The sequence below is a fragment of the Zosterops lateralis genome (assembly GCF_965231275.1).
Source record: "Zosterops lateralis genome assembly, chromosome: 4".
NCBI classification, from domain to species: Eukaryota; Metazoa; Chordata; class Aves; order Passeriformes; family Zosteropidae; genus Zosterops; species Zosterops lateralis.
Window position 1 is genome coordinate 43,565,424 of NC_139765.1, and position 26,380 is coordinate 43,591,803.

Below are 26,380 nucleotides of genomic sequence, written 5' to 3' on the forward strand. Positions count from 1 at the left end.
CTCAGAGAAAAAGTAAACAGGGGGCTGGGCTGGGCGAACACTCCCTGGTGAGCTTCAGGGTGCACCATAGGCACTGAGGTGACTAACAGAGCTTGTAAGTGTGATCCCAAAAATTACCAAAGAAGAGCTTTATTTAGTAGCTTTCAGTGGAAAAGTAACCAAGATTACACTTAGTCCTTTTGTTTAATGTAAGTGGAGGTACTCTGACTGCACGACTCTGTGACAAAGATGTGTCACACATAAAGTTAGATGCAGCCATAAGAGGCAAGGGTGGATATCACAATGCTGTGCTTTCTTTTGATCGCTGTTTCCAACATTCTAATCAAGAATTTGATCCTGTTATTTGTCAGAAAACAAAAAGAAAATGTTTGGGTTTTTTTTGAACTCTTGCATGACCTCAAGCAATACTAGCAAATACAAAGTTTTCTTTACAAATAGTGAAATCAAACATAGACAAGCTGAAGACAAAACAGAAAGGGTTTTGAGTTAGCATCTGCCTCCCTTCAGTGTGAAGACTGAACACTGACATTTGTACTCTGCTGGAAGTCTTTTTTTGAAGAAAATTAAGCAGTGCTTTTCTAGTTAGGCATAGGCAGAAAGAACCGGCAGAGTCAAAAAAACCTGTGTTAAAAAACGGTGTTAGCTGACTCCTCTGCAGAAAAAATTGCCAACAGGCATGTGAATGGTTTCTTCCAGCTCCACCTGCCTGCACACCTTGCCTGGCTGGCATCTTTGAGGCATCAGGTGCTGCAACAGAGGCACTGCTGAGGATCATCAGTGCTGATGATTCCATCCCCCCCACATGCTGACGGAAGATTCACCCAGCGACCATGATATGGCTACAGGAAGAATTGTGCCACACTGCTTAAACTCAGTAGGAATCAGAGATAGACATGGATATTTGTGGTATTTGAAAGGAAATTGCCTCTAATCATGATTATTGTTTATATATTCAGATTTGAAAAAATGCATCAGAAGTAATTTTCACAGCTGTTGCTGGTTTGTTAGTACATCTGTCCCCAGATCTCCCTGTTGTTTTCTTTATGGTTTGTGGTCTTATTTTCCTTTGTTTAAAGAAATGTTTTTCTCTCCCCTATTGTTACATGAAACAGCCACATGAGCAACAGTGCAACAAGGAGGTCGACCATACCCACAGCCCTGTCAATTGTGCAAAGGCTCAAGCAGAGCACAGCTGCCTCCCCCAGCTCCCCTGGCAGCTCTGCTCCCTTACCCTATCAATGGCATAGGACAACTTGGTGCCAAACTTCTGCTGAGAACTGCTTTAATACATTAAGGACACTAATTCTTGGTCATATGCCTTAGAGGGAAAGCCTGTTTCCCTCATTAGATCAACCGATGAAATGGAAAACACAGGGAGCATTCAGACTCAAAGTCCATTCAACCAGTCTAGGCCCAAAAATTTGTTCATTTTTCAACTATGTGCTAGATTTAAATCAAGATAGGACCTCTGGCTCCAAAGCTCACACCTCTTAATCTTTGGATTGCACTACTTTTGGCATCATATGGCATGACTGGCCTTACAATCAGTTGTCTTTTCATGGGAATGCAGAACTGAGGGAGACAGAGCTTATTTTTGTTAAGCTATTTGTCTGAGTCTGTATTGGAACTCAGATTTCTTTTTTTGGGGGGGAACTCCAAAAGCAGCACACCACTGCCAGTGCTGGCAGCAAGCAAGCAGAAAGCCTGGTCCCAGGAGAGCAGGGTTGGGTTCCCACAAGTTGTCACCCAGCCTGAGCTAAAGCAGTCTGAGTGCTCCACAGGAAGCAGTCTAAGTGCTCCACAGGAAGAATTAAAAATTACACCCCCTCACTTCCCCTTCTGCCTTCACAGTCAGGCCAGTCTGAGGGCTTTAATCACAAAGCCTACATGGGTGGGTGGGCCGGAGGGTTAGTTGTGGATTTTAATTATGGTCATTCTGTAATTGGATAAAATTCTGCTGTAAATTCTGCAGTATTACAGGCACATTATAGATAATTAAATACTTCTCCACAGGCCTATATTGCCATTCATTGAATAACATTTGCCACTGGACGTATATCTCTTTAGCTGAAATTACATTATTTCAACTGGGAAACTAAGGCACAGGTCAAACAGTCCCTTTGAAAGCACAGTCTTCAGACCAAGTCCAGACAGACAGTCCAAGATGTAGCTCTGTTGTCACAGAGATAAGAGCAGTGCGGGAGCAAATCGATATTTCTCCCAGAACTTATTTTCCAGGTTCTTTATTATTGTGCTACTGCAAGTTTAATGCATGCACATTATTCAAAAATCCAGACTGTCAAATGAAAGTGTAATCAAGTCTGGCTGAAGCATTCTGAGGATAAGCATTTTGAAACAGGGCTAAGCTCAGAGAGCAAATAGCTCTGGTAACTGAGATGTTTGCCCTCAGTGTGCTCCAATAAACTGATTTACCTTTCTACTTTTTTCCCCTTTTTTTTTAACAGAGCTGACGCAAGTTTGTCAAAGGGAGTTGTTGGGTGTAGCAGCTGTTGATTGGTTCATCCCATACACTCCCATTTGTCTTTAAATCACTGTTCAACTGCTCTAGGTTGCATATGAGTAAACTTTTTCTTACAGGTGCAATTCCTGAAAGATATAACCTGCCTAGCGAGTGAGGAAAGGAACCTGCTCAACTCAGAGGTAGACATTCTTTTTCTTTACAAAATTTTATCAGTGGCCATGTCTTCAGAAACGGGGGATTATAAATTTAATTAATCTGTAAATATTAGTGCAATATGAAGGATGGGCTCCTTAAGATTTACTGACATGGTAATCTGTGCTGGCAAATATCTTCGGTATTTCTACAGGAATGAAATTTAGTCTTCTCTTTTAGTACAGAAAATCAAAACCTAAGCAACCATAGAAAAAGCAAAAGTATTTAAAATTGCTCAGTCAATTAAGAAATGAATGATTTAAGAAATTAATAACTGCTTTCCTTTGCAGCCTTTGGCTATCTTCTAAGAATTTTTTACAGGCTCTTGAGCTACTTGGCTAATATTTCTTTAAACAAATTAATTTGGGAAAGTGGGCTTTACATTTTAATTGTTTATTTCACAGCTGCAACATTTATTTCATTTTGAAATAGCCACATAGACAATAATTTTAAAAAGTCACTGTGATGAAGATGAAGAATCTGGCAAAATCTGCTAAATCGGATACCGTGGCAGAGATTGCAAATATTGATATTGCAAACCCCATGAAAGTGTTAGTTGTATCTACGACCCGGCATTATTTGCCCAGTGGTTGTCCATTCGCCTAATGTTCTAACTGTAGATTGAACAGAAATCAATAACATTGTGAAATCAGATGCCAAAAGTTTCATCGTTTTCCGAATTATTGCTGAAAATCACTACTTAATAAATGGTGCAAAACAGTACCCTATACTTGAAGAGGAAAATTACCCTTACAGAGATAAATAACTGCCTTCTAATTTAAATTTATTTTGAATTTAGTTTGCAATGAGTATTTCCACTTTAATACCATACTTTAGGAAATATCTTTTCTGTTCAGCCAAATGCTACAAGAGGCAGCAAAAACATCTCTGTATTGAAGGCAAGTTTGGGGATAAGAGATTTCTCTTGTATGTTTAGGTACCAAAATCATAACTCTGAAGCAGAAAGCATTAAATCCCAGAGAAGCTAAAGCAGATGAGCTATAGTGTTTCTCCTCCAATATTACAGGCTAAGCTTCTCTCAGGGCACAGGCCTGCCGAGCGTGCTTTCATGCCCTCCCTGTCCTGGTTCCTGGCCATCCCCCAGGAGCAGCAATCCAGCCAGCACAAACCCCTGAAGGGGTGCAACTGAGTGCCCAATACCCAATTATGACATTTATCTAAATATCTTGCAAGCCAAGTAAGGACTCCAGAGGGACAGGGTCACATCATGTCCCCCTCAGGTGAAGAAGTGACAGTTCTGCTCCTTCTGTGCTACTTGTGGGGACAACACACTGCCAGTGCCTGTACATCCCCTGAACCTCTCAGTATCTGCAGTGCTAGGAACCTGAAGATACGGATTGGCACCAACTAATGACTGGCTCTGCCAAATTCTACCAAAGTTCAAAGGCATCATTAGTCATAATCAGAGCTATTAGTGTTTGCAGGATTCAAATCTTATAGCAAGCCTGGTTTATGGGCCTCACTCCCCATATTTATGCCAATGGCTTTCTGCTCATGGTTTGCAAACCTCTGGAGTTGTACCAACCTCTCCCTAAAAAATAACAACTGCAAGCAAGCAGCTTCTCAACATTCTTAATTTTGTCACCCGAGGCTCTGTACTTTCACCAGAAGACTTTTAGGAATTCACAGATTAAAAAAATAAAATAAAATAGAAAATCATTGCTTCATGCAGCAATTCCACAACCTCTTGAGGTGGTGCCCATAAATCAGATGACTTGTGTAAATGTTTGACAGGGCAATGTCCAGATGATTCTTATGCTGTAACATGTATTTTCAGTCAATTTTTCCAAATAGTTTGCTGTGCTGCAGAGGCTTTCATCCTCAGCTTAATCTTTGTGCTGCTTAACTCCTGGCAACTTTTTTGTTTACTTTTCCTCCATTTCCCATCCCTTTGAAGATCTGTATTTTTTGGACTGCCAGTTCTGGAAAAGACATTTCTCCAACAACAGTTAGGCAGTGCACACAGGGGAGGTTTTACCCTTTACCAGAACAGGGATAAGCACAGTTAGATTTGTTTGGCTGACTTTTACACCACAGATTAAAAATAAGAGTCAAGAATTGGAGAAACTCTCTTTCTCAGACAAGGCAGCATCTCTGTTTGAAGACGGTTCTGTGAATGAAACCACAGTTGTTAGGGCTCTGTTGGGAGTGGAGGGGTGAGGAGGGAGTGTTATTGGGTTTTTTATCTCATGGAGTTATTCATATCCTGAGCGGATAGAATCCCTCAGGCACAGGAATGTGAGTGCCAGCAGCTCTGCCCTTATGCCTGAGTCACTCATCCCCTCACACACACAAACGCTCCGTGAGGCAGCAGAAAGAATTAAAGCCAGCCGCTCTCTCTGGTAGGAAATTTCCTAATGCACTGTGATATTGCTTCTGTTCAGTTGTCTCGTCTGGGTGATTGCTTTTAGTAAGAAGCAAGGAATTTGACATTAATTTCTGGCCTGGAGTCAGTTTTACCGTCCAGGGTTGATGTTTAAAGTTTATATTTGCATTTTAAACACATGCACTCCAACATCTTGCCACTACAGATATGCTTGTAGATGTTCTTAAGAACAGCAATATGATCATTATCAGAGGATGGCAAAGGTCTGGTCATTGAGCTGGACCTATACAGCCATAAATGCAAACACAGGAGAAAGGCTATTAAATAATTGCAGATTTAGTATTGCAAAGAGCTGGACTTAGAAATCGTTTGTTGCAGTTTTTTCTGATATTGTTATTATGGAGTGCTGAGCTGCATTTGGCATGTCATATTTATGAAAATTGTCATAAATCTGTCCAGTGTGCCCGATTGCAAGGCAGCAGGGAAATGGCCACAAAACTGTAACTGTAGCCCCAAGCATGTGCTCTCTGATCTCTGCTCACTCCCTTCACTGGTGTCCCATCAGCTGTGGAATGGAAATATAGAATGCATCAAGAAATGTCTTTGGGAAGGGAGAAGGACTGCAGAACTGCAACATTTCTTGCATAGTGTTTTCCTCTTGAATCTGATAATAAACAAATGAATTCACATGTGTAGCTACAGATCAATCTGTAGCACACAGCTGATAAAATCCCAGAGGTGAAGTTCTCTCTGTAAATTTGGGTCATACAGTTTCATTTGGCCCATGGCCCATACAAGAAATAAAGAGTTGAGCATTTATTCATATGATTTTTAAAAGGCAAGAATGTTTCTCATGAGGTAAATATAACCTTATATCCATGTAATAATCCTGTGTGAGACAGAGCTTCCGGTGATGGGTCAAGTAAGAATTAAAGACCAATCCACTTACAAACAGCAAATGGCCTATTAGAATTGCACTTTCTAATTATCAAAAATGATCATACAGAGATGCTCACTTCTGTCAGATCCCAGTGAAAGGAACAAATCTACAAAACATTTAAACCTGTCACAACATTCATCTTACAACAAATGGGAAAGCCAGTTATACTCCTGTTTTTATCAGAAAGCGTTTCTGCATCACCCTCCCCTAGAAACTCAAAAGCAGCACTTCAGGAAATTATTTTCTGCTGGCTTTGTATTTTTTCCAGATGCTGGATATCCACTGTGCATCTCTTGGCCTCTGCACCCTTTACCATTTGAAGGGAGACAGGAGAACCAAGTGCTGGCACATAAAGAGACTTTTATGCTTGCCCAGAATTTTCCCAGTCTGCAACAGTTTCCCCTCTTAATGCTATTACAAAGATCAAACACAAGCCAAACAATTCACACTGGTTTATCTAATTTGAAGAAAACTCTAATGAGTTCTGTTGTGTTTTGTTTGCAGAACAGAGTGTTCTGGCAGTCCCTGCATGGTAGAGAGATCCTGCAAGCAGAAGGCACAGTGCTGTTTACCCTGAAGAAGCGAGTGTGTGTGCTGGAAAGCGCTGACCGTTCTAATGGATCGCATGGAGCTGCAAAAAGTCAACATCGAACCTGATGACCAGAGCAACAGTGGGGAAAGCCTTGAAGACAACTACACAGAGCCGGCTGACTCAGAAAAGGCTGCAATTAGCAGGTAAGCATTTACCTGTTCTGTTAAGGCTAGAAAGCAGTAATCGATAAACAATCTTCACTAATGGCATCTGGGAAGTTTTCCTACAGCACTGACCCTCCCTGCTCCATGCTGTGGAGGACAGTGTGCCCAGAACATCAAGGCAGCTGAGGTCCCCCCTTGCTTGCCAACACCTGGACTGACATCTGCAGGCTCCTAGCACAGAGTACCCCTTGGCAATTTCCAGCTACTGCACTTGGATAGTATACATGTAAATTAATGCAGTCTCAGAGCAGTTCAGCCTGAGCACACTGAGGGGGAGTGCTCTCCAGGGCAAGGTATGGAGGAGAGCAGGGACAGACCACCCTCAGACATTCCAGCAGAACCCACCATGGCACTAGCACCTGCGTGGCTGGAAAAAGACATCTTAAAACCAGCCATCAGTCTCTAGCTCTCAGCTTGCTGCACCCTCCAGCATGTATATCCAGCACAGTAGTTGCAAGGCCCTTTGTTCCCCAGATGTGAAGCGTGTACTCAGCTTCAGTGTTTAGTTACTGGCAGTATGGATCTGTTTTCCAACCTCTGCCATCAAATGTAATTTGGAGATTACTGGGTCTAAAACTAAACTCCAAATCAAAGCAAAGATCTATTGAACATGCCATTGGACATGAGAACTTTACAGGAAAGCAGAGCTTTTTTTATGAAGGATCTTTAAATATTCATAGTAATTTCAAAGGAAAGTTTCCACTGATCACAAAAAATATCACCACTCAAATAAAATGTGTGTCTCGTGAGCTTTATTTAATGTTTTCTTATTTTTCATTCAGTCCCTTTGCTAGTGATGATGCAGAAAGTCAGAAGTTCCTTACAAATGGATATCTGGCTAAAAAAAAATTGGAAGACTACAATGAAGAATATGTAAGTTTTGTTCATTTTAAATTAATGAATAATTACAAAGTAGATCTTATTGACCTGATTTTTTTCTAAAAGTGTCAGTAAGCAAAATTATTCTGAAGCCCAGCCAGCATAGTCTTGGCTTTCAAAGAATAAGCACATTTTCTAACAGGTAGTGGAGCAAACCCTTTCTGTTGTCTTAAAAGTAAAACTGAGTCTTTGCTTCACAAGTAATCAGAAAAATTCCTCCAATCACACTTGAACATCAGTAACATCTCCATGTAATCTCAGCCAAGATGTGCAGACAAGGAGGGTTTGCACCCATTTTCCTGACAGGACATTGGGCTCAGAAGGACTTTGTTGTTCCTGCAACCAAATAGATCTGTGCCTTAGTGCATACATGCTTGTATTTCTAGTTTCCAGCACCAGTGTAAATGAATGTACATTCAGCTTTATTGCTTTAAAGAAAGGATATTATTGTTTTGGCTTTATGATGCTGAGCATTACATGGTCAGCACATCTCCAGCTCCCTAGACAACTCCATATGCTAGTGGAAGCACAGCACCAGTCCCTGAGGCATGCATGTGTGTACCTCTCTGCTCAGGATTTAATGTTACCCAATTTTAGTGAATTTGAAGAAGTGGAAGACATAATTTTATCTGTTGTGTTACAGATTTTATTAAGAAATGATCACACATAAAATCAAAAATGTTATTTGTGATTGTAAATTAAAATTAAGAGCCCTGTTTCCTTTTTCTTTTCCACTTGGTGTCAGTTGTGACCCACTCACACACCATCCCCTCTCTCCTAGGTTTTGTCCTCTTCCATTCTTCTGCTTCCAGTCCTAGGCACACACAGCACTCCTTTCTTTCCTCCCCCATATATATATTTTAGTTCCCCAAAGAAAAAAGTACATTCTGCATGGAGACAAATTCAGTAATATGTTGTATTCATTTTTTTAAAAATCTGAATATTTAAAAATCAATAATTGAGAAATCTATTTGATAACAGCATATATTTCTATAGAAGCTGGCCAGCACATCCAGTGTAACTGTGTTACCTTAGTCACCTGTCAGGAATATATGCCACCTCCTGACTGAGACAATGAAAGAGTGGGAAGAGGCAAACTCTACCAGCACAGCAGTCTTTGGGGTAAAGAGGCTCCTTATGGTGGCAAGTGCCTCTGGGCTTGGGAACCTTGAAAAAGCTCCACCTCTAGGGATCAGGGGAGGAGCACAAGGAATCCAGCAATGAAGATAATTAACCAGTCATGCTCAGTAAAATGCAAATTAATTGCCATTTTCTGTTCTTGCACCCAATAGCACAATGGTAGAATTTCCTTTGGAATGTCCTCGTTCAACCTCAGTAATGCCATTATGGGCAGCGGCATCTTAGGGCTCTCCTATGCCATGGCCAACACAGGAATTATCCTTTTCATGTAAGTACATAGAAAAATAAGCAAATAGAATATAAGCAGGGGCTGGAGGTGAAGTTTTTATGGTTAGAGAGGTGTGTTAAGCTTGGTTTGTTAGATGAAGATTTTTGTAAGATCCTCTGTAATGAACACATTTCAGCTTCATCACAAGGAACCATCCACTGATGAAAATCCTTTTATTTTTTAATATTTTAGACCTCCTTTGTGTTAGGAATATGACTGTGAATTGATACTGTGCAGTCAAAAACCAGAATGAAAGAACAGCATTCTGGTCCTAAAATAACAAGAGGAATCTTGCCAGTTCAGCATAGGAATCCAACAAGGGTATTAAATTGCCCATAAATAAATTTGCATCACCTCAATTATCTAATCACTATGTAGAAATGGAAGAATAGTATTTGATACAATCTGAAATAGAAATATGCTTTAAGTGCAAAGGCATTCACAGACTTAGTGTTGCTGTTTCAAGTGTGCCTGTACCCAATGTGCACAAAGGACAGCATTGGTCTGTGACTGACAAACAGTATCTACACAGAATAGGTTTTGATAGACAGTAACAATAGCCATGGGAAGTTTTTTAATCGATGGCTAATAGCTGGCTCCTTTTAATCAGACAAACAAAAATAAATTTCGTGGGTTTTTTTAATAACTGATTTTAATTTTAGATGAGCCCTTAATTTTAGCCTCCCATGAAATTGGAATAAACCATGTTATTACTATGCAACAATAAGACATTTTTTGACATTACTGAAATCCAGCATGTTTTTATAGAGCTTCTTGCTTGTGGGGACTGTGTAACTATGACAGCAACAGCATTTGAAATCTTACATGTAGCTTCCAGTTGCTAAGAAACATCTCCTGTTTTCCCAGTATAATTTTTAACTGAAAATTAATTGTAGATTCAAATGTTGTTCTGTATAAGTGCTTCGTAACACCTGCACTCAACTGGTTTAGATATAGTATTTGCAGAGCAAAAAATGGAAGCCAGTTCTAAAATTGACATTGTATCCAGGCCAGAAAAATGTAGGATTTTTTTCTCCTTCAACTTTCTCTGAGCACTTGTAGTAACTGGTATGTTCATAAATGATTACTGGAAAGAACACTGTGATATGTTAAGCCTCACTAACAGGGAAAAAATACTGCCTTTATAATGTCTTTACTTTGAAACTCTTTTCATTCAGACTGGTGGCTAAAAAATCTGATAAGCCTAATGACATCAACTCTGTTGGCAGTGGTAAAGTAGGGAGTAATGCTAAAACAAAGGCATCTCCCTCCACAGCTCACTTTCTTTACTATGCTATTTCCATATTTCCTGCATAAGAACATTCTCCCTTCTGGTAGAGGAAGGAGTTTTATTTTAAAGTATGAACTTCTGTGTCAATATTATTATCCCTACAGCAGTTATTCACTTGCTTGAAGTTCCTCTGTTTTCACAGATCATGATGTTAGTGTTAGTGGAAGAGAGAAATCCCATCTACTAAATGGAAACTGTTGGAGTTGAATTCTAATTTAGATGATGCCAGGACCATCACCCTAAATTTTTGTAATTTACCATTCTCATGTTGCCCAAGTACTTTCATGCTGGAAGATCTTCTACAGGGTGAAGGCAAATAGAAGGCTCATGAAACTCAGAAGCTCCCCAAAAGTCCCAGTTGCACCCTTCCCACAGGGGAGGTCTGCAGTGGCATGGAGCCTGCACCAGAGCAGCATTTCTGCTGCCCAGCATAATTTAGCAAGTGCAACCAGGAGGACTTTGGTTTACCCCACCTCATGTGTCAGGACATGGAGATTGTGTCTCTGAATAGCAGTTGTATGGGCGTCCCTGATCAAGGAGGATGCCACCTCAGCAGGATGCACTGTCACCTCAGACATGATCCCCCTGTACCATTGCATGAGCCCACAGTAGGAGACAACCCTGCCCACACAAGGGTGGTAGCACTGTCTGTCTTTCTTGAGGAGGGAAACTTCAGAGGAAATTGTGATGGTTTGGTGGTCCTCACCTGGCCCCAGGACCTGTGTCTGCTCCTAGACTGTAACTCATTTACAAACTTGGCTGTCAGTGTCTTCTATATCTATACCAAACCACATGTTCAGTGGAGTAGAAGGGGTGGGCACGACCTCCTGTTCAGCCATGGTATGAAATGCATCCATATTTTCTATCTCTGTCGTGTTATTGTATTCTCCTCCTCACCAGCACTTGAGCAGGCTGATGACAAGATGGTTATGGTAATAAGATATTCTGTCCAAAGTGCTGTGCCCCAAAAATGTCATACAAAACTACATTTTTCACAAGCAGTTTACAAGAGGCAGATAGCTGAAATCACATAGGATGCACCTGTTGTGTGGAAGGAACATGGCAGTAATCAGAATTATTGAATTCAGGTACCGGTGCCTTCAAGCAGATTAAGAATACAAGACTAAGCTCCAATGCTTCCAAAGCAGGTTTTCCAGTGTTGTGCCATGCTTTAACATTATGCAAGATTTTTAATGTATTTACACAGCAGGCAACTAACCCCCACTGCACAGTGATATGGCAGCGACCAGCCAAGAGGCAGCATTGAAGTTGTCCCAATCACAATTTGGTTTTGGGTTGCATTTTTGTGGGGTTTTAGACAGTTCTAATTAAGGAGAGATTTGAAAATGAGAGGTAAGTGGGCAGGTGAGAGTCCAAAGACCAGATTCTTTAATAGAAATCTGTTTACTTGAGTGGGATCTTGTTAAAATATAAGATTCTGTCCTTTGGACTAGCACAAAACTGGCACTTACTGGACTTATACAAGCCTTCAGGGGTTTTTAGAGTGTATAAGATGCAACTGTACTCCCAAGTAAGCTACAGTTGGCACTTAGCTCTGCATTTAGCACTGGGAAAACAAAGAACAAACTTGCTGAAAACTATTTTCATGTGGAACTTCATGAGAACAAACAAGCGTACGTTGTGTACAACTGTGTCTCTGATATCCTGCTTAGGATTCTGATTTCTGCTTTGCCTTGCAGAGTCTTGCTGCTCAGCGTAGCAATATTGTCACTCTACTCAGTCCACCTTTTACTGAAGATATCAAAAGAAGGAGGTAGGAGGCTGTGATTGAAAGAGTCTGTATTGCATGTATTTTACCTTGGAATGCAATTTATCAAGTATGTCCAATGTAATAGCCAACATTTTTTTGTTTATTTGTTTTTGGTTTTGTTTGGGGTTTTTTTCAGGATCATTAATATATGAAAAGCTGGGAGCGAAGGCATTTGGCTGGCCCGGGAAGTGTAGTGTTTTCGTTTCAGTCACAATGCAGAATATTGGAGGTAAGAGATGAAAGTTTTCTAGCTTCCAATGTTCTTCCTACAGAACACAAGTGTGTTGCTTTATCAGACACACAAAGGACAAGGCAGACAGCAGAAAGTCAGGCAGGAAAGTTTTATTTTAATATTTCTGACTTTATTTATATACACTTTTTACAGAAGGCAAAAGATTGGCTACACAGGTTTCTACCTCTTCGACCTCGTAAGTGAACATCACCATTAATCATATTTCTCCTCCCAGAGGAGAAATATGTAAACAAAGTAGATAATTCTAAATATATACATAGTTTACATGAAGCTGTGTGAGAATCTCCACTACAAAATTGCAAACACTTACAAGGCAAGAAAACTTAGGGCGACACAAGTGATTTCTTTCTCTCCTCTGTCTGGCTAAATGGCATCAGAGATGAGTCAGATACAGCATACATTGTATTTTAAAAATGAAGGATATGAGGAATTCATCTCACATTTTTCAGCCACCTGACACTTCACTGTATGGTGAAAGACAGTTGCCTGGGATCTCTCCATAGCCAGTGAAGAGGCTTCAATGATGGCTAAAGTGGCCTGACTGACTGTCCTCAAGGAACTGGCCATTCTCTTTATTGAGTATGGCTCAGATGGTTCTTAGCATCTAGTTGTAGCATCTGCTTCAATTTAAAAAAGATGAGTCGGATTTAAAAGGAATAGCACAGGGTTCCAACTTCTCCATAAAAGGCTCTTCAGTAGTTCATTTTTCAGCTGAATTCTCTCCTACAAATAACAGTTGGGTTATGTTATTCCTAAAATATATGTTTAAAGTTTTTTTTGAATGTACACACTCACAAAGATACTTTCTGTGAAATATCTATCAAGTAACCTCCATCCTCTCAGAACAGGAGACTTACCAATACAAACAATAGTGATAGAGTGATAGAGTGTACATTCATTCAACAAAGCTTTTTTCTTTTACTATCCTGGAAGAAGCCTTTAAAGAGGCTGAAGAACACCAAGTCTGAAAGCAAATGGGAGTTTGTAATTTTTTACAGATTCCTTAAGGTATTTGGTACCTAAGAGGTAACTGAAATTTAAATTAAATGTGCCATTAGTAAATTAAATTTATGCATATTTTTGGTGATTTCTCTGCTGGAACTTACTATGATTTGCAAATCTCCATTAATAGATCAATACTGTCCTGTTATAGCAACTTTGCTACACAAGCAGAGGTAGCTCACATCTCTGTACTGCAAAAGACTTTTTGATTTTGTTTATAAAAGGTGTTGTTCTATGGTAATCCTTTCCTTCCTCAAGCCTGGATATCAAATTGGTTGAAATCAGAAATGAAGTATGCTTCCCTATTAAAGAGGAATAGCTGTTCCTATAGTTCTTCTATAGATTGATCCATAGGTCTTCAGAGACCTCTCTGTGACAAACGTAAAACAAATGAAAAAAACATTACTTCTGGCAATACATTTTAAATGAGATGTATAGAAGTCCTCTCTTACATCAGGAATCTTGACAACTAGTTGATTTCTTTATATATAGAGAAGGCACTGGAAGAAAGGAGTTGAAAGTAGGAAGGATAAGTAGCTGAAGAGATCTAGAGGAAGTAACAACTGAAGTTACTACAGAATGGGGATGGACAGCATCCATTGGAAAAAAATGTATAACAAAAAAGCAAAAGGAACAGTTAAGAGTGATTTAAGTATGCTATAAATTCAGTGGTAACTGTATTGTATTCTAATACAGAATGCTAGGTGTCGTTCAGAACATGTTCATAACAATATAAAGGATATATTTATTTATTTATTTATTTAGTCACACTGTTATTTAAACAAAATTAATTTCTCTACTTTACAAAAACTTTTCTCTTTTTTTGGAACTCCAGTTTTCTCTGAACGTGATCATTTTGTTTCGGTTTTTTTCCAGCAATGTCAAGCTACCTCTTTATTATTAAATATGAACTTCCTGAAGTCATCAGAGCATTTATGAAACTTGAGGAGAATTCTGGGTAGGTGTTTTTTCCCAGCCTGAGCCTGAGATGAAAAAATTTTCACTTTCATGTCAATGATGATTGTTTTCATTTTCATTCTTTCTCTTTAGAGAATGGTACCTTAATGGGAACTACCTCGTCATACTTGTAACTGTTGTGATTATCCTTCCCCTCTCCCTTCTAAAAAGCTTAGGTAAGCTTAATGCCCTGCTTAAGCTCATTTCTTAGTCCTGTTAAGATCGTGAATTTATGTGTAACTGAAATGTTTTGTTCTGTTTTGTTTTGTTTTTCTTGCTGCACAGGTTATCTTGGTTATACGAGTGGGTTTTCGCTGACCTGTATGGTTTTCTTTGTCAGTGTGGTAGGTGACTGTTTGGGTATTGTCTCCAGCCAAATATAGATTCTGTAAACCTTAAACACTTTTATACTTCATACCATGACAATTTAATGTGGATGTTAGAATAGCTTCTGCAAGTGAATCAAATTAACAATCTATTGCTGATTGAAGTCAGAATAAAAAATCAGTTTAAAAAATACTTGAGAATAAAAAATAAAGCAGGACAAGAGGAGAGGCAGAGTAACAAATACTTGCAGAAGTGGAATTGGCAGCAATTGGTTTCTTGCTTCCTCTCTTTCTCAGTGTCTGTTTATACTTCTGGTGGAGTACCATAGATGTGTAATCTCCTATAGTGGCACTCTTCTGATAATGACATTGTCTACTTTTTTGTAGGTGATCTTCAAGAAATCTCAAATACCCTGTCCACTTCCCATCATGGAACATGGGGTCGAAAACTGGACCACTACCAATAGCACAGTGCCAATGCACCTGGTCATGTTATCAAATGGGTCACTTGGTTCTGGTGTGAATTTCATGATGGATAACACAGCTGGACACTTCCCAAGCCTTGAGGAGCCAAAAGACGCCTCCCCAAAAAGCAGTGTAGAATATGAAGCACACAGCGACCACAGTGACAAGTGCCAGCCAAAATATTTCGTGTTCAACTCACGGGTAAGGGAGATTCTGTAGAATTTGTCTTCCACCACTTGTACCACATCTAAACTGCTGCCCGCCAAAAGTCAGGGGTACAGCCGTGACCATTCATACTAATGAGAGCTTTATTTTACAGACTGCCTATGCAATACCCATCCTGGCATTTGCATTCGTTTGCCACCCTGAGGTGCTACCAATATACAGTGAACTCAAAGAGTAAGATTCTTAAATTTTGTCCGATACTTCCAGCTAACCATAGACAGAGATCACCTTCTACATGTTGTGCCTTGATTGGTGGTGTGTAAAGACCCACATGATAATGATTTTTTTTTTTCACAGTAAGCAGATTTTGGCTTTGCTTTGATCTTATAGTCAGATATTCATGACAGAGGACCACTGCATTGTTGAATATTACTTAGTAAAGGAGGAATCTGGACAGTCCTTCAAATGATCCGAAATAAACTGGGGGACTTGATTGCACTGAAAAAGATCATTCTGGTTTCCAATGATACCTAAAAGTTTTCTGTGTCTGTGTCAGTTGCTGCTTGCTCTTAAAGTTTCTTGGGATGCCATTGGTTTGGGTGTCTTAGATAGGCCCTTCGCTCAGCCTGCTTTGCTTAACAAATATCAAAAATCAAAACCACTTGCTTAAAACAGCACAGAGTTGATAGTTGGGAAGGGTTAATAAAAGGCACTTGTTAAGCAGCAAAAATTGCATTACAGGAGGGTGTGTTGCAAAACTCAAGGAGGCTAAGAACCGTCACCCCCTATTTCAGTAGGTTTAACCTCATAAGCAATAAAAATTCTTATATTACTTGGGAAAATGCTTGCAGGTCCTATAAAATGAAGATTTTCTTTAACCAAAGGATTTATGAAGAAAGGATGTGATCTGCAAGGGGTTCTTGAACCTGCAGAACAGCCCTATGTAGATATAAGGGTATGTTCATATAGAGATGGCTGAAAACTCTTCTCTATTATTAACAGACCTGTAATTCTAGTCTCTCCATTTTTTTAAATCTGAAATATACCATTAGATATTGACATTTAAAAAATAATGATATACAAAATAATGTGGCACCTTTTTATGTTGCCACAGAGAAAGCGCTAGAAATGCAGTTTCAACACATTTTATAGATCTGCTGCTCTGCACAGAGTTGTAAAGCACCAAGAGCTCTATGTAACCAATATAGTTGCTATGAATTTACTATCCAGTGAGGGCATGTCAGAGAGCTAAGACACTTCAGAGCACTTCTTGTAGAAATAAAGGTTTCATAGGACTGATATTCTCTTTCTTTTGTACTTCAGTCGCTCCCGGAAGCGGATGCAGAATGTCTCAAATATCTCTATCACTGGCATGCTTATTATGTATCTTCTGGCTGCCCTCTTTGGATACCTTACCTTCTATGGTAGGTCAAAACCCTGTTCTCTGCAGAATTTTCCCTCACTTTTTAATGCAGGCAGGCTGGTTCTATCACAAAGACTCAAGTATTAATGCATTTTCTGGGGAATTGAGTCCAAATTTAAGCAACACCCAATTATAATACACAGTGTGTCACCTTCTGGACGAACTTTGGGGCTTATCCAACTGTCAGGCCACAAGTTCCTCACCTGTGAGAGACTCAGAGGCACCTACTAGGGGGACTAGTTTTGTTTCCCCTGACTCTGTGAACTCAGACAAGAAGCTGCTGTAAACTTGACTCTTGGCAAAGGCCTAGAGTACTAAAAATACTCTACTGCTCAACAGTTTTACATGACACTATTAAGTGCTATCCAATCTGTCTCTGACGCCACTAGTTCACATTCATCTATGCTGAAAAACAGGTGCAAATCATTCTAGTGTAAAAAAAATCTGGAAGAGCTAGACTAACGGATAGGCAAACAGTGTAGTCATCTATTAACACACCATTTTGTGCAAACACCACCTCTTTTTACCTTGTTAGTTCCTCCATACAGCAGAGAAGTGAATGATATAGCACAATCTGCTCCCTATCACTGGGGCAAGAGGGCTCTGTTTGAGAGCTGGGACATCTGGGTGGAGGTCAAAAGGAGCTGTTACCAATTCAGTGAGTTGTTTCATATCACAGAAATTATTTTTACTTCAGATTCTACATCCAGTTAATGACTTTCTCAAAGTCATCTCAAAGATACTTGAGTTCGAATCATCTCCTCAGAGGTGTATTACCCTCATCATCTCTGAATGATGGACTTGTATCAGTCACAGTGGGAAAATTCCTCTTTCATGTCTAGCCCATAACTTGTATCTAATGACAGCAGCTGGGCTAAAGTTAATCTTATCTCTTATCTGGCTGCAGTATAAAGATCCTTTTAAATGTGCAAGGTAGTGCTTAAGTGATTTAACTCCTTTCTGTTTCCTTTTCATAGGAGAAGTTGAAGATGAGCTACTTCATACATACACTAAAGTGTACACCTTCGACACCCTTTTGCTGTCAGTTCGCCTGGCAGTGCTGGTGGCTGTAACCCTGACCGTGCCCCTTGTCCTTTTCCCTGTAAGTAACATAGCTGAAATCAGGGCTAACCCATATACAGTGACTGAATGTGATCAGCACAGACAGATTTTTACACTGAAGAAAAGTAAGCCCGAGCTTTTTTGTGTAGATAGATCTGTTTTTTCATATGCAGTTTGACCAGAGCATGGACCTTAGGCAGTTAGAATTGCAAAATGTAAAAGACTGAAATAAATCGGTCCTTATAAATAAATCAGGAATGACTTCTCTGGCTCTCTCTGGCTCTTTCTGTACTATATTTGTCAGAGCAGTGCTAAGTACCAAAGTCTTGGAGATATGCTGAAACCACTTATGAGGTTTCCTAATAGAGGCACAGACAGCTACTATAGCATTCAATCTTAGGACAGACACATGAAGCTAAGGCATGCAGGACTCTCATACTAGGCTGCCAAAGTACGAGGACAGAGGGCCCTGTGCTCACCTTACAGGCCTGAGTCTATGGACAGGTGAGGAAACTAAATGCCAGAAAAAAGAGGCATAAAAGAGCTGCATAATCAGTTGTCTGAGCAAAGTTTGGAGCTTCTGTGTGCTCTTCCCTGGGAAAAACACAATAACCACAGTAGCAGGAACAGAAAGGCACAGCTAAACAAGGAGGGGACCAACTCTTCTCAGGGATCAATCTCCCCCAGTGAGCAGAACTCCAGGCTCCTGATGTATGAGACTGTGCCTCATGCCTTCCCTGAGCTGCCATGCAGCAAAGGAGAAAATAACCGATCCTCATCATTTGGTTTTGGGAGGCTGATGTGTCATTAGTACGGCACGTCCAAGCCCAGCATCATGCTGCTGGAGGGCTTCCAGCAAGCTGCATCACTCCACAGTGTTCCCATCTGAGTAACCCAGGGCTCCTCTTGCTCTGTTGTCCTGGATGCAAAACAGGCTTTGCATAGGTACTGTTTCCAGGCTTGCTGACAAATGCCCAAGAGCAGTGATCACTGTTCAATGTAGTCTACTAAATTAAAAAAAAAAAATAAAGTTCAGGTATAAAGCACCCAGAGTGGTCAGTCCTTCTAGCTCAGAGAAGAAGAACCATCATGTTCAAACTAGTGGCTAAATGTTTAAATTAGTCTTAACATATTGATCAACCTTCATGGGAAAACAAGCTAAGGGCATTGCAAAAGCCTGTCTGGCAGGTGCAGCATTTTGTGGTTTTAGATTTCTGTATAATCATTTTTATATTTGAATAGTTAGCAGTTACATACCACAGCACCCGTTGTTCCATTGAAATAATTCCTGAGATAATATCATTTGCTTGTAAACTGGAATATCAAAGAGCTTTACACATTCTATCAGGACAACCAGCTCAGCAGATCTTATTACTTCAAATAAGCAGCATATTCATATCAACTATTTTTTTATGAATCATCCCATTTGTTTTTTCTTAAAGTAGTCAGAGTCTTTTATCTAAAAAAAAAAATTACTGACAGAAAAATAAATTAAATAGAGATCAATATACCATTAGTCACTGCAAAACTTCAGTTTGATAGCTTCTTTTTACAGACCACGTCACAAAAGGAATAATGCACAATATGCTGACAGTAAGTTCACAGGAGTGCAGGCAGAAGTTTCTTTCTGTAATAAACCTGTTTTACACCAACTCAAAAACTGGACAAAATATTTTCAGTTTGCCTCCCTCTTCCTAATCATCAATGTGGAAAACAAGAATTAGAAAAATGATGGTGCGTTTTAAGTGACATACTACACTGAGAGAACCCCACATATTTATTCAATTGCCAAACTCACCCAGAAGCAGTTTTATGTTATTTTAGAACAACCAAATAGAAGTGCATTTGGACCTTTTTTGAGTGTAAAAATATTTTTGTTCAATTTCTAAATATCAACTTTTAAGTTAATTGTGGTACTTGAAGATAACATTATCTCCAGCCACCAAATGGATTTGCTTTTCACCTTTTTTCTATATACCATCTTTTATGTTGTAAATGCAAAAAAATATCCATGATGTATGAGAAAGTCAGTGAAGCAAAAAAGGATCCTCTGCAATAGGTTTTAGGATTACCACTTGCAAGGGGCATTGAAAAATATGCTTTTCTTTTCAGATACGTGTATGTTTAATGATTAAGTAAAACAACAGCTTCCTCTATCTCTCAGAAAAGTAAATGACAGAATTCTTGGTCTATTTTCATCAGGTTCAGGAATACAGCAATTCATATTTCACACATGCTCTTTTTTTGTCTGCTGATTAGTACTTATAGTGGGGGGTTCTTTGAGGATTTTTTTTGCTGATATTAGCATCTTTCAGTTGAACAGATTTCATGTCCATGATTTTACACCCTATTTACTTGACTTTCTCCTACACTGCAAATATTTGAGTTTCTGCATTAAACTGTGAGCCCAGTTCTCAAAAACCTACATCAGAGTGAGATTACATTATGGGAATCAAAGGCTGAAAACACATTTTTTCAGTCAGAATTTCTCACAGCAGAAGTAAATAATATAGATTTTTTTTTTTGAGTGAAAGCAAAGATAAATTAATTGTTGTTTTACTTTTCTTGCTGTTTTTCATCTTGCAGATCCGTTCATCTATCAGTGCATTGCTATTTCCCAAAAGACCATTCAGCTGGATAAGACATTTCCTGATTGCAGCAGTAATTTTGGCTTTTAATAATCTGCTTGTAATTTTTGTCCCAACTATTAAAGACATTTTTGGATTTATCGGTAGGTTTCATAAATAATTTTGGTGACTATGTTATCCTTTCTACAACATATTTATATTCATGGACTGAAGGTCAATCTCTGTTTGGGTCCTACAGCAGAGTAATATAAACACAAATTGAAGTTAAAGGGGATGTAAGAATTCTCAAACAGCTGACAGACAAAGCTACAGGCTACCAAACTTTCTTGTTACTTTGCATGAGGCACAAGGAATCCAATAATCCCAATATATAAACTGGTAAAGAATTCCCATTTTGACCAAAAGGGAATGCAATATATGTGGAGGAGAGGGAAGTCACTTTTGGTTTTTAAGCATCTAGAGCATGAAAAAATGTATTGACTTCCAAACTGTTGTGCTAGAAAAAGAAGAAAAGTGACACATTCCTTTTGACATCAACAATTCTCTCCCTACCACTTCTGGTGAGTTTTGGCCTCTGACCAAAGAGGTCCATGAAGAGCCTCCATGCTCTGAAGTGCTTGAGGACTCAGGGATGCAGATGCCCTTGAGAAAGGTACCTCCATGTGGTTTCTGCATCTGGTTTGCTCCTCCCTGCCTTTTATACCCAGGTCTTCATGCTAGACTCTGCTGAGCAGAAAGGAGTAGGCACTTCTTAGGCACAGATTATCCACTCTCTTTTCGATACCTGCTTTCCAGGGTCATCCTGCCCTAGGAGAGTGCTTATTTTCCCTTGTTTCACCAGCTGAGTTGCAGATACCTCCACCACAAGTAGCCACGCTGCTTCGAAAAAACCCTCACAGTAACAAGTGTCTCTTCAAGCTCCAAGTACTCACATAAGTGTTTGGACATCTACAGCTCTCCATGAATGCTGTCTACAGAGAGATCCCTCTGTAGAGTTGGGCTCAGAATGGCAGCTGCCTCCCCACGGGCTCTCTTTTGCACTCTGCTTTTCTGTCAAATGGTGCAGCACTCAGCTCTGCTCTCTCTTCCAGGAGCCTCTTCCGCTACAATGTTGATTTTCATCCTCCCTGGTGCCTTCTACCTGCGAATTGTTAAGAAGGAACCCCTGAGGTCCCCCCAGAAAATTGGGGTAAGAGAACTGGGAGCAATTGCAAAAGGAAGCACGGGAGGGTGTATGATTTCCACTCTTCATTAATACTCAGACCTTTGACTTGCAACATCTGGCACTTGCTCCTAAATGGTAGTGTCTCACTCAAAATGCAAGTTGGGCAGTGGGATTCACCTGAGGCTTCAAAGCCTTTAGTGCCCTACTGCTCCTGACACTCATCTGAGTGTTTAGGATTAAGTATGTCTTAAACCACTAGAAAAGGGGACTTAATCCAATCTAAACTCCACTTAACACCTGCATTTGCATAAATAGCACCAAGATAGTCTAAAGTTGTTGGTTCATGCTAGAAGAACAGCTGTGGATTAACAGGAAGATTTGAGGTCAGGGGTAAGAAGGAAATTGTACTGCAGAGATAAATGAGTAATAGTGAGCTCTCCTCTGAGATAGATCCACACACCTATAGGATTCGTATATGAAGGTCTATCATTTATGCACAGCATGTGTCTATATGTCATGCTGGACTGCCACTGCAGTACCTTTGGTCCTGAACATCGATAACTGTCTGGACATTTAATTATCATTGAGGAAATGTTCTTTGTAATTCAAAAAGTTATTGATGAAATATATATGTGGGCACAAAATGTAAACAGATGGACATATATAAATATATCTATTCATTCACAAAAGTCATGTGAGTTCAACTGATACATATTTCAAGTATAAAAGAAATTTATTATGATGAAATGATTTCTACAATGTCTTTTGTAACTGGCATTGTAGAGAGACTGAATATTTTTTCATGTGTCTGTTTACTTTTCATGTTGCTGTGTGTTAGGCAGGTCTAGAATTTCACACTCTGCACTGAGATCGCATACAATATTCATCTTTGTTTCACAAGACAGAGTATTGTTAAGTGTGGACAGATTATGGTAAATTAAATCTTCACTAAAACAAAGGGTGACTACGAGTATCTGAATCACTTGAATATATACAGAAGTATTGTCAGATAAGAGATAGGGGCTTACCTGTTTGTCTTTTAAGGACTAAGAAGATTAACTCTGAAATTGTTCTTAATGCCAGAGAGTATGATCATTGACTGAAAATTTTTCATTTTTTAAAGATAAAAAATCAGAGTTGTTTCTTTGTCATATTTTTTTAGTATTGTTCACAGTACCAAAGTGTGTTGTTTTCAGATCTAGCTGTGTAAAGTTCATCTCTCTTGGACTGAAATTCACACAGGACTAACTTTGATTCATGTATCCCTGTACATCTTTACTTGGGCTCTAGTCACACAGAATAAGGCAGACTTAGGCTATGGGTACTATACTAATGCAGATCCAGTGGGACAACCTGTGAGCTACCTCCTGCTCGGTCACTTGCTTTATTAATTAAATTTCATTTTCCAATTGCAGGCTCTAATTTTTCTCATAGTTGGCATAATCTTCATGATTGTGAGTATGACTCTTATTGTAATAGACTGGATTTACAATCCCCCAAGTTCAAGACATCATTAACCTGTGAAGACAACCAAGTGCTTTTTATAGCATAAATATTTGTATTGTGTGCTCTGAAGAACATCTAAATGGGATTGTTATTCCTAGCTAGTAACTGCAGGACTTTGAAGACAGTTTCTGGCAAGGTCACAAGAACCCAATGGAGTCTACATCATCCTTGTCAACAAGGATTGTTATTTATGCATTAGGAATCTGAGCGTAGCATTTCTGGCCAGGTGAAATGAAAAGTGTGGTGTGAATCCTTTCTTTTTTCAAAAACCAAAATACCTTTGTACATAGTCCTCAAAAATAGCTTGGTGTCACCCCTTTCAAAATCTCCCATAATGATAGTAACCACAGTTCCTAGAGCCTTGGAAAGGTAATGGCCAGAAAACCAGTCAGTGCCTTGTATTCAATCTGAAGATCATAGGAGTAGCTGCCCTGGTCCAAGAGCAAGGGTACAGTTTCTGGAGGGGATATGAAAGGTGATCCCTCACTCCCTGATAGATTGACCAGCCTGTCAGAAAGACAATGGCTTTGACAAGCCAGTGGACAAAGCTGAGTGTTAGATTTGCTGCCCAGATTCATCACCCAGCTGTTGTACAGAATAAAGCTCTCTGACACAGATTATCTGTTGGGGCATGTGATTAAGAGGAGTAGAGTATTCTCATTTTGTTTATAAAGATTTCATTTCTGCTATAGGGGTTTTTTTGTTCTTTAATTTTTAATTGTTGTGTGAGCTTACATCACTGAACAAGTTGTATCCTCCATAAAAACTTGTCTTCCAGTCTGAAAGAAATTTAAGGAGACTACAAGGTGTGACAAAGCACCCTATCCAGTATTGTTCAGTACTTGTGTATTTGATAAATGTTCAGTGCAGGAAACTGTAATTTGCTATATATAAAAAATATATGTATTTATGTACATAATTTTTTGTTTTCCTCTAGTCATAAAAATGTTACCCTGTGGTACATGATTTTTTGATTTATTTTTTTTATGTGTCACTCTGTTTTCATAGCCACACACTTAATATTATTTTGAAGGAAACATTGAATTGGTGAGTTTGTAAAAGGTTCATTTTTATTCAGCAGTGGTTGAAATATACCTGTACCAAGGCCTAACTGCTACCTGTGTAAAAACACATTCATATGTTTGTTTACTACTTATGTTAAAATAAATTTCAAGATGTTTTCCTCTTGAGAACCTTTAATACATGACTTAAAGTTTTGTGTTACCATTGTACACCACAAATCTGAATTACTTGCCCAATTGCTGTACCTCATCTTGTCTATGCATATGTCAGCATTCAACAGTATCCTGTATAGTTAAGTTATGCAAGGGTAACAGCATTACAGACTATCTCAAGAGTATCATGCTATACAGCTGTGCAAGACAGGAAAAAAGGGTTGCATTCCATGCTATATTAATGTTTAATTAACAGTCAAATCATGAATTGGGCTGAGCTGTGGAGTACTCACTACATATGCTCCCTGCACGCACCAAGGTAAACCAGCCAGAGAGGTGTTGCTGACTCCTTAGCAGAGGGGATGAGTGGGAAGGTGCCACTGTTGGGTTTATCACACTTACATAAATCCAAGCTCATGTAATTGGAGTTTTTGTTTTCTGATTCAGAAATCTGTTGAGCACATACCTGTGAATTCAGAAGGCTGTGAAGCACTCAAAAGTTGTCTCTTTTCCCACCTTGCCTTCACACAAAATTCTGGTTTTGTGTGTCTGTGTCTGTATAAATTGTGTATATTTACAGATTACTGGAAAGGAATATTAAATATGTGGAATATATATAAATATCTATATAAAGGAATATATATATTCCATGTTAAATGCAACCTTTCTGAGCAGTATTATCTGCTCATTTGAGTACTGTATCCTTAGCATTCATGAGGAAGTGTTTCCTAGTATTTTAAGTCTGGCTTTGCATTTTTTAAAAGAAAACAATGGCAATAATATTTTTTCTCTATTTTGAGCAGACAAATTCAGTAATAAAGCAACAAATTCAGTAATAAAGCAACAAATAATGTTGCTTTATTACTGAAGAGACCTTTAACATGGACTAGAATTAATAGTAAAACACCACCATATCTCTCTTCCTGTTACCATTACTGAAAGTTGTATGTATGAAATTGTAACTGCATATTTACTTCAGAGTAAAAACATATATTGTGACTACAGGTGAGTGTAGAGACTTAGGAATTCATATAGTCCATCTAAAATACATAGAGAACTTCAAGAAAAAGAACTGTGGAACAAGGACATAACTCACTGCCTTTTTATGGCAAAAAAGACAGAGGTAGAGGGGCTGTAAAATGTCAAGTTTGGTCACAGTGATATGCAGCTGCTGCATACTCTGAGAGTAAGGGCAGTATTGCTCACTATCTATTAGCACTGCTGGGAATGCTGGATGTTGGAGTTTCTTATTCATTTTGTAATGACAATAGGCTTGGTGAGGATTTTTATTATTAGACCACCCATGAATGTATAATAAATGAATTTTTCGAAGACTGCAGATTATTTTTCATCTGCTTTAGTCTAGTAGGAGAAGAATTGTTGTTTTAAAACCAAGCAGAGTCAAGGTGGTAGCCTTAACACAGGTATTGCTTAAATTTCATTCCCTTTTAAGAGAGAAATTCATGTACCCATGTATTCGCAGATAAGCAACATGGCTGCCCCTTCATATAATAACCCTTTGGCATTCCCTGTTTTCTATCTATTCATGGAGCTGCACTGATGTCATCGGTTATGGTGAATGGCTGGTATTAAAAGTGGAGTTATCTGTGAGATATTGAATGTCTCATTCTTTGGATTAGCTGGGATACATGGTACAGCAACTAAATATAGTGTGGGAATATATATAGTATATCACTGACTATAGTATAGGAGTGCACACCACATGGTACCACTATGTATAAATACTTCCTATCACTGCAGCTGCAGGTTTTCCCTCTGCTACATACTTGTCTGGTGAATATTCATAGTCCAAAATATCTTGGTCTACATACAGCTCCAGCATTAATTAGCTCATGTGTGAACCATGCTCAGAGCTAGCCAGCATTTGCAACCTGCCCACTAATGAGGGAGGCACTGCAGCCCCAGTGCTCAACCAACACCTGTTCCACAAACATCCACTCTCATTTCCCCTTCCCTTCTAGTCAGGCAGACTTCATTCCTTACAGCATCAGCTCTGCTCTGCCTTGATGATGTTTGAGATATAATTTTCATGTGTCAGGAGGCTATTTTAATTAAACCATTACAGTTGGAGTAAATGAATGAGGGGAGTTAAATAAAAGTAAAAGGTATGGCTTCAAGGACAAAAAAATAATCAACGAAAATGTTAGAAATTTTAGTGGCCATGCAGGTGTGTCATTAAATGAATATGTCAAGAATGCCAGAGTGA

The 26,380-nt window shown here is 39.1% G+C and overlaps 2 protein-coding genes across 3 annotated transcripts in view; one reads left to right on the forward strand and one right to left on the reverse strand.

Moving 5' to 3' along the window:
- The first annotated feature begins 2,521 nt into the window (after positions 1–2,521).
- On the forward strand, positions 2,522–24,959 carry SLC38A4 (solute carrier family 38 member 4). Of its 2 annotated transcripts, none has more exons than XM_083858901.1 (16): positions 2,522–2,661; positions 6,466–6,696; positions 7,500–7,590; positions 8,889–9,004; positions 11,996–12,069; positions 12,203–12,295; positions 14,198–14,279; positions 14,372–14,454; positions 14,564–14,622; positions 14,992–15,270; positions 15,389–15,468; positions 16,558–16,658; positions 17,635–17,759; positions 20,306–20,450; positions 21,399–21,496; positions 22,888–24,959. In XM_083858901.1, exons 2-16 carry the CDS (start codon positions 6,578–6,580, stop codon positions 22,987–22,989), a joined length of 1,647 nt encoding a protein of 548 aa, XP_083715027.1. In that variant the 5' UTR covers positions 2,522–2,661; positions 6,466–6,577; the 3' UTR covers positions 22,990–24,959. The 2 variants fall into 2 exon arrangements, with proteins under 2 accessions (XP_083715027.1, XP_083715028.1); XM_083858902.1 differs by lacking the exon at positions 2,522–2,661 and adding an exon at positions 4,994–5,037.
- LOC310908166 (uncharacterized protein) overlaps positions 12,316–26,380 on the reverse strand; it is a 112,829-nt gene continuing 98,764 nt past the window's right edge. Inside the window, exon 6 of the mRNA XM_083858904.1 lies at positions 12,316–13,042. The gene's annotated coding sequence lies outside the window, so the exon portion shown is untranslated. The remainder of the gene's footprint in view (positions 13,043–26,380) is intronic.

Bases quoted from the DNA above. Each gene is read 5' to 3' on its own strand.
- SLC38A4 (XM_083858901.1), top strand. From the start codon at position 6,578: ATGGATCGCATGGAGCTGCAAAAAGTCAACATCGAACCTGATGACCAG. The intron at 14,280-14,371 runs GTAGGTGTTTTT...CTTTCTCTTTAG, and splicing joins AAACTTGAGGAGAATTCTGG to AGAATGGTACCTTAATGGGA. The intron at 14,455-14,563 runs GTAAGCTTAATG...CTTGCTGCACAG, and splicing joins CTCCCTTCTAAAAAGCTTAG to GTTATCTTGGTTATACGAGT.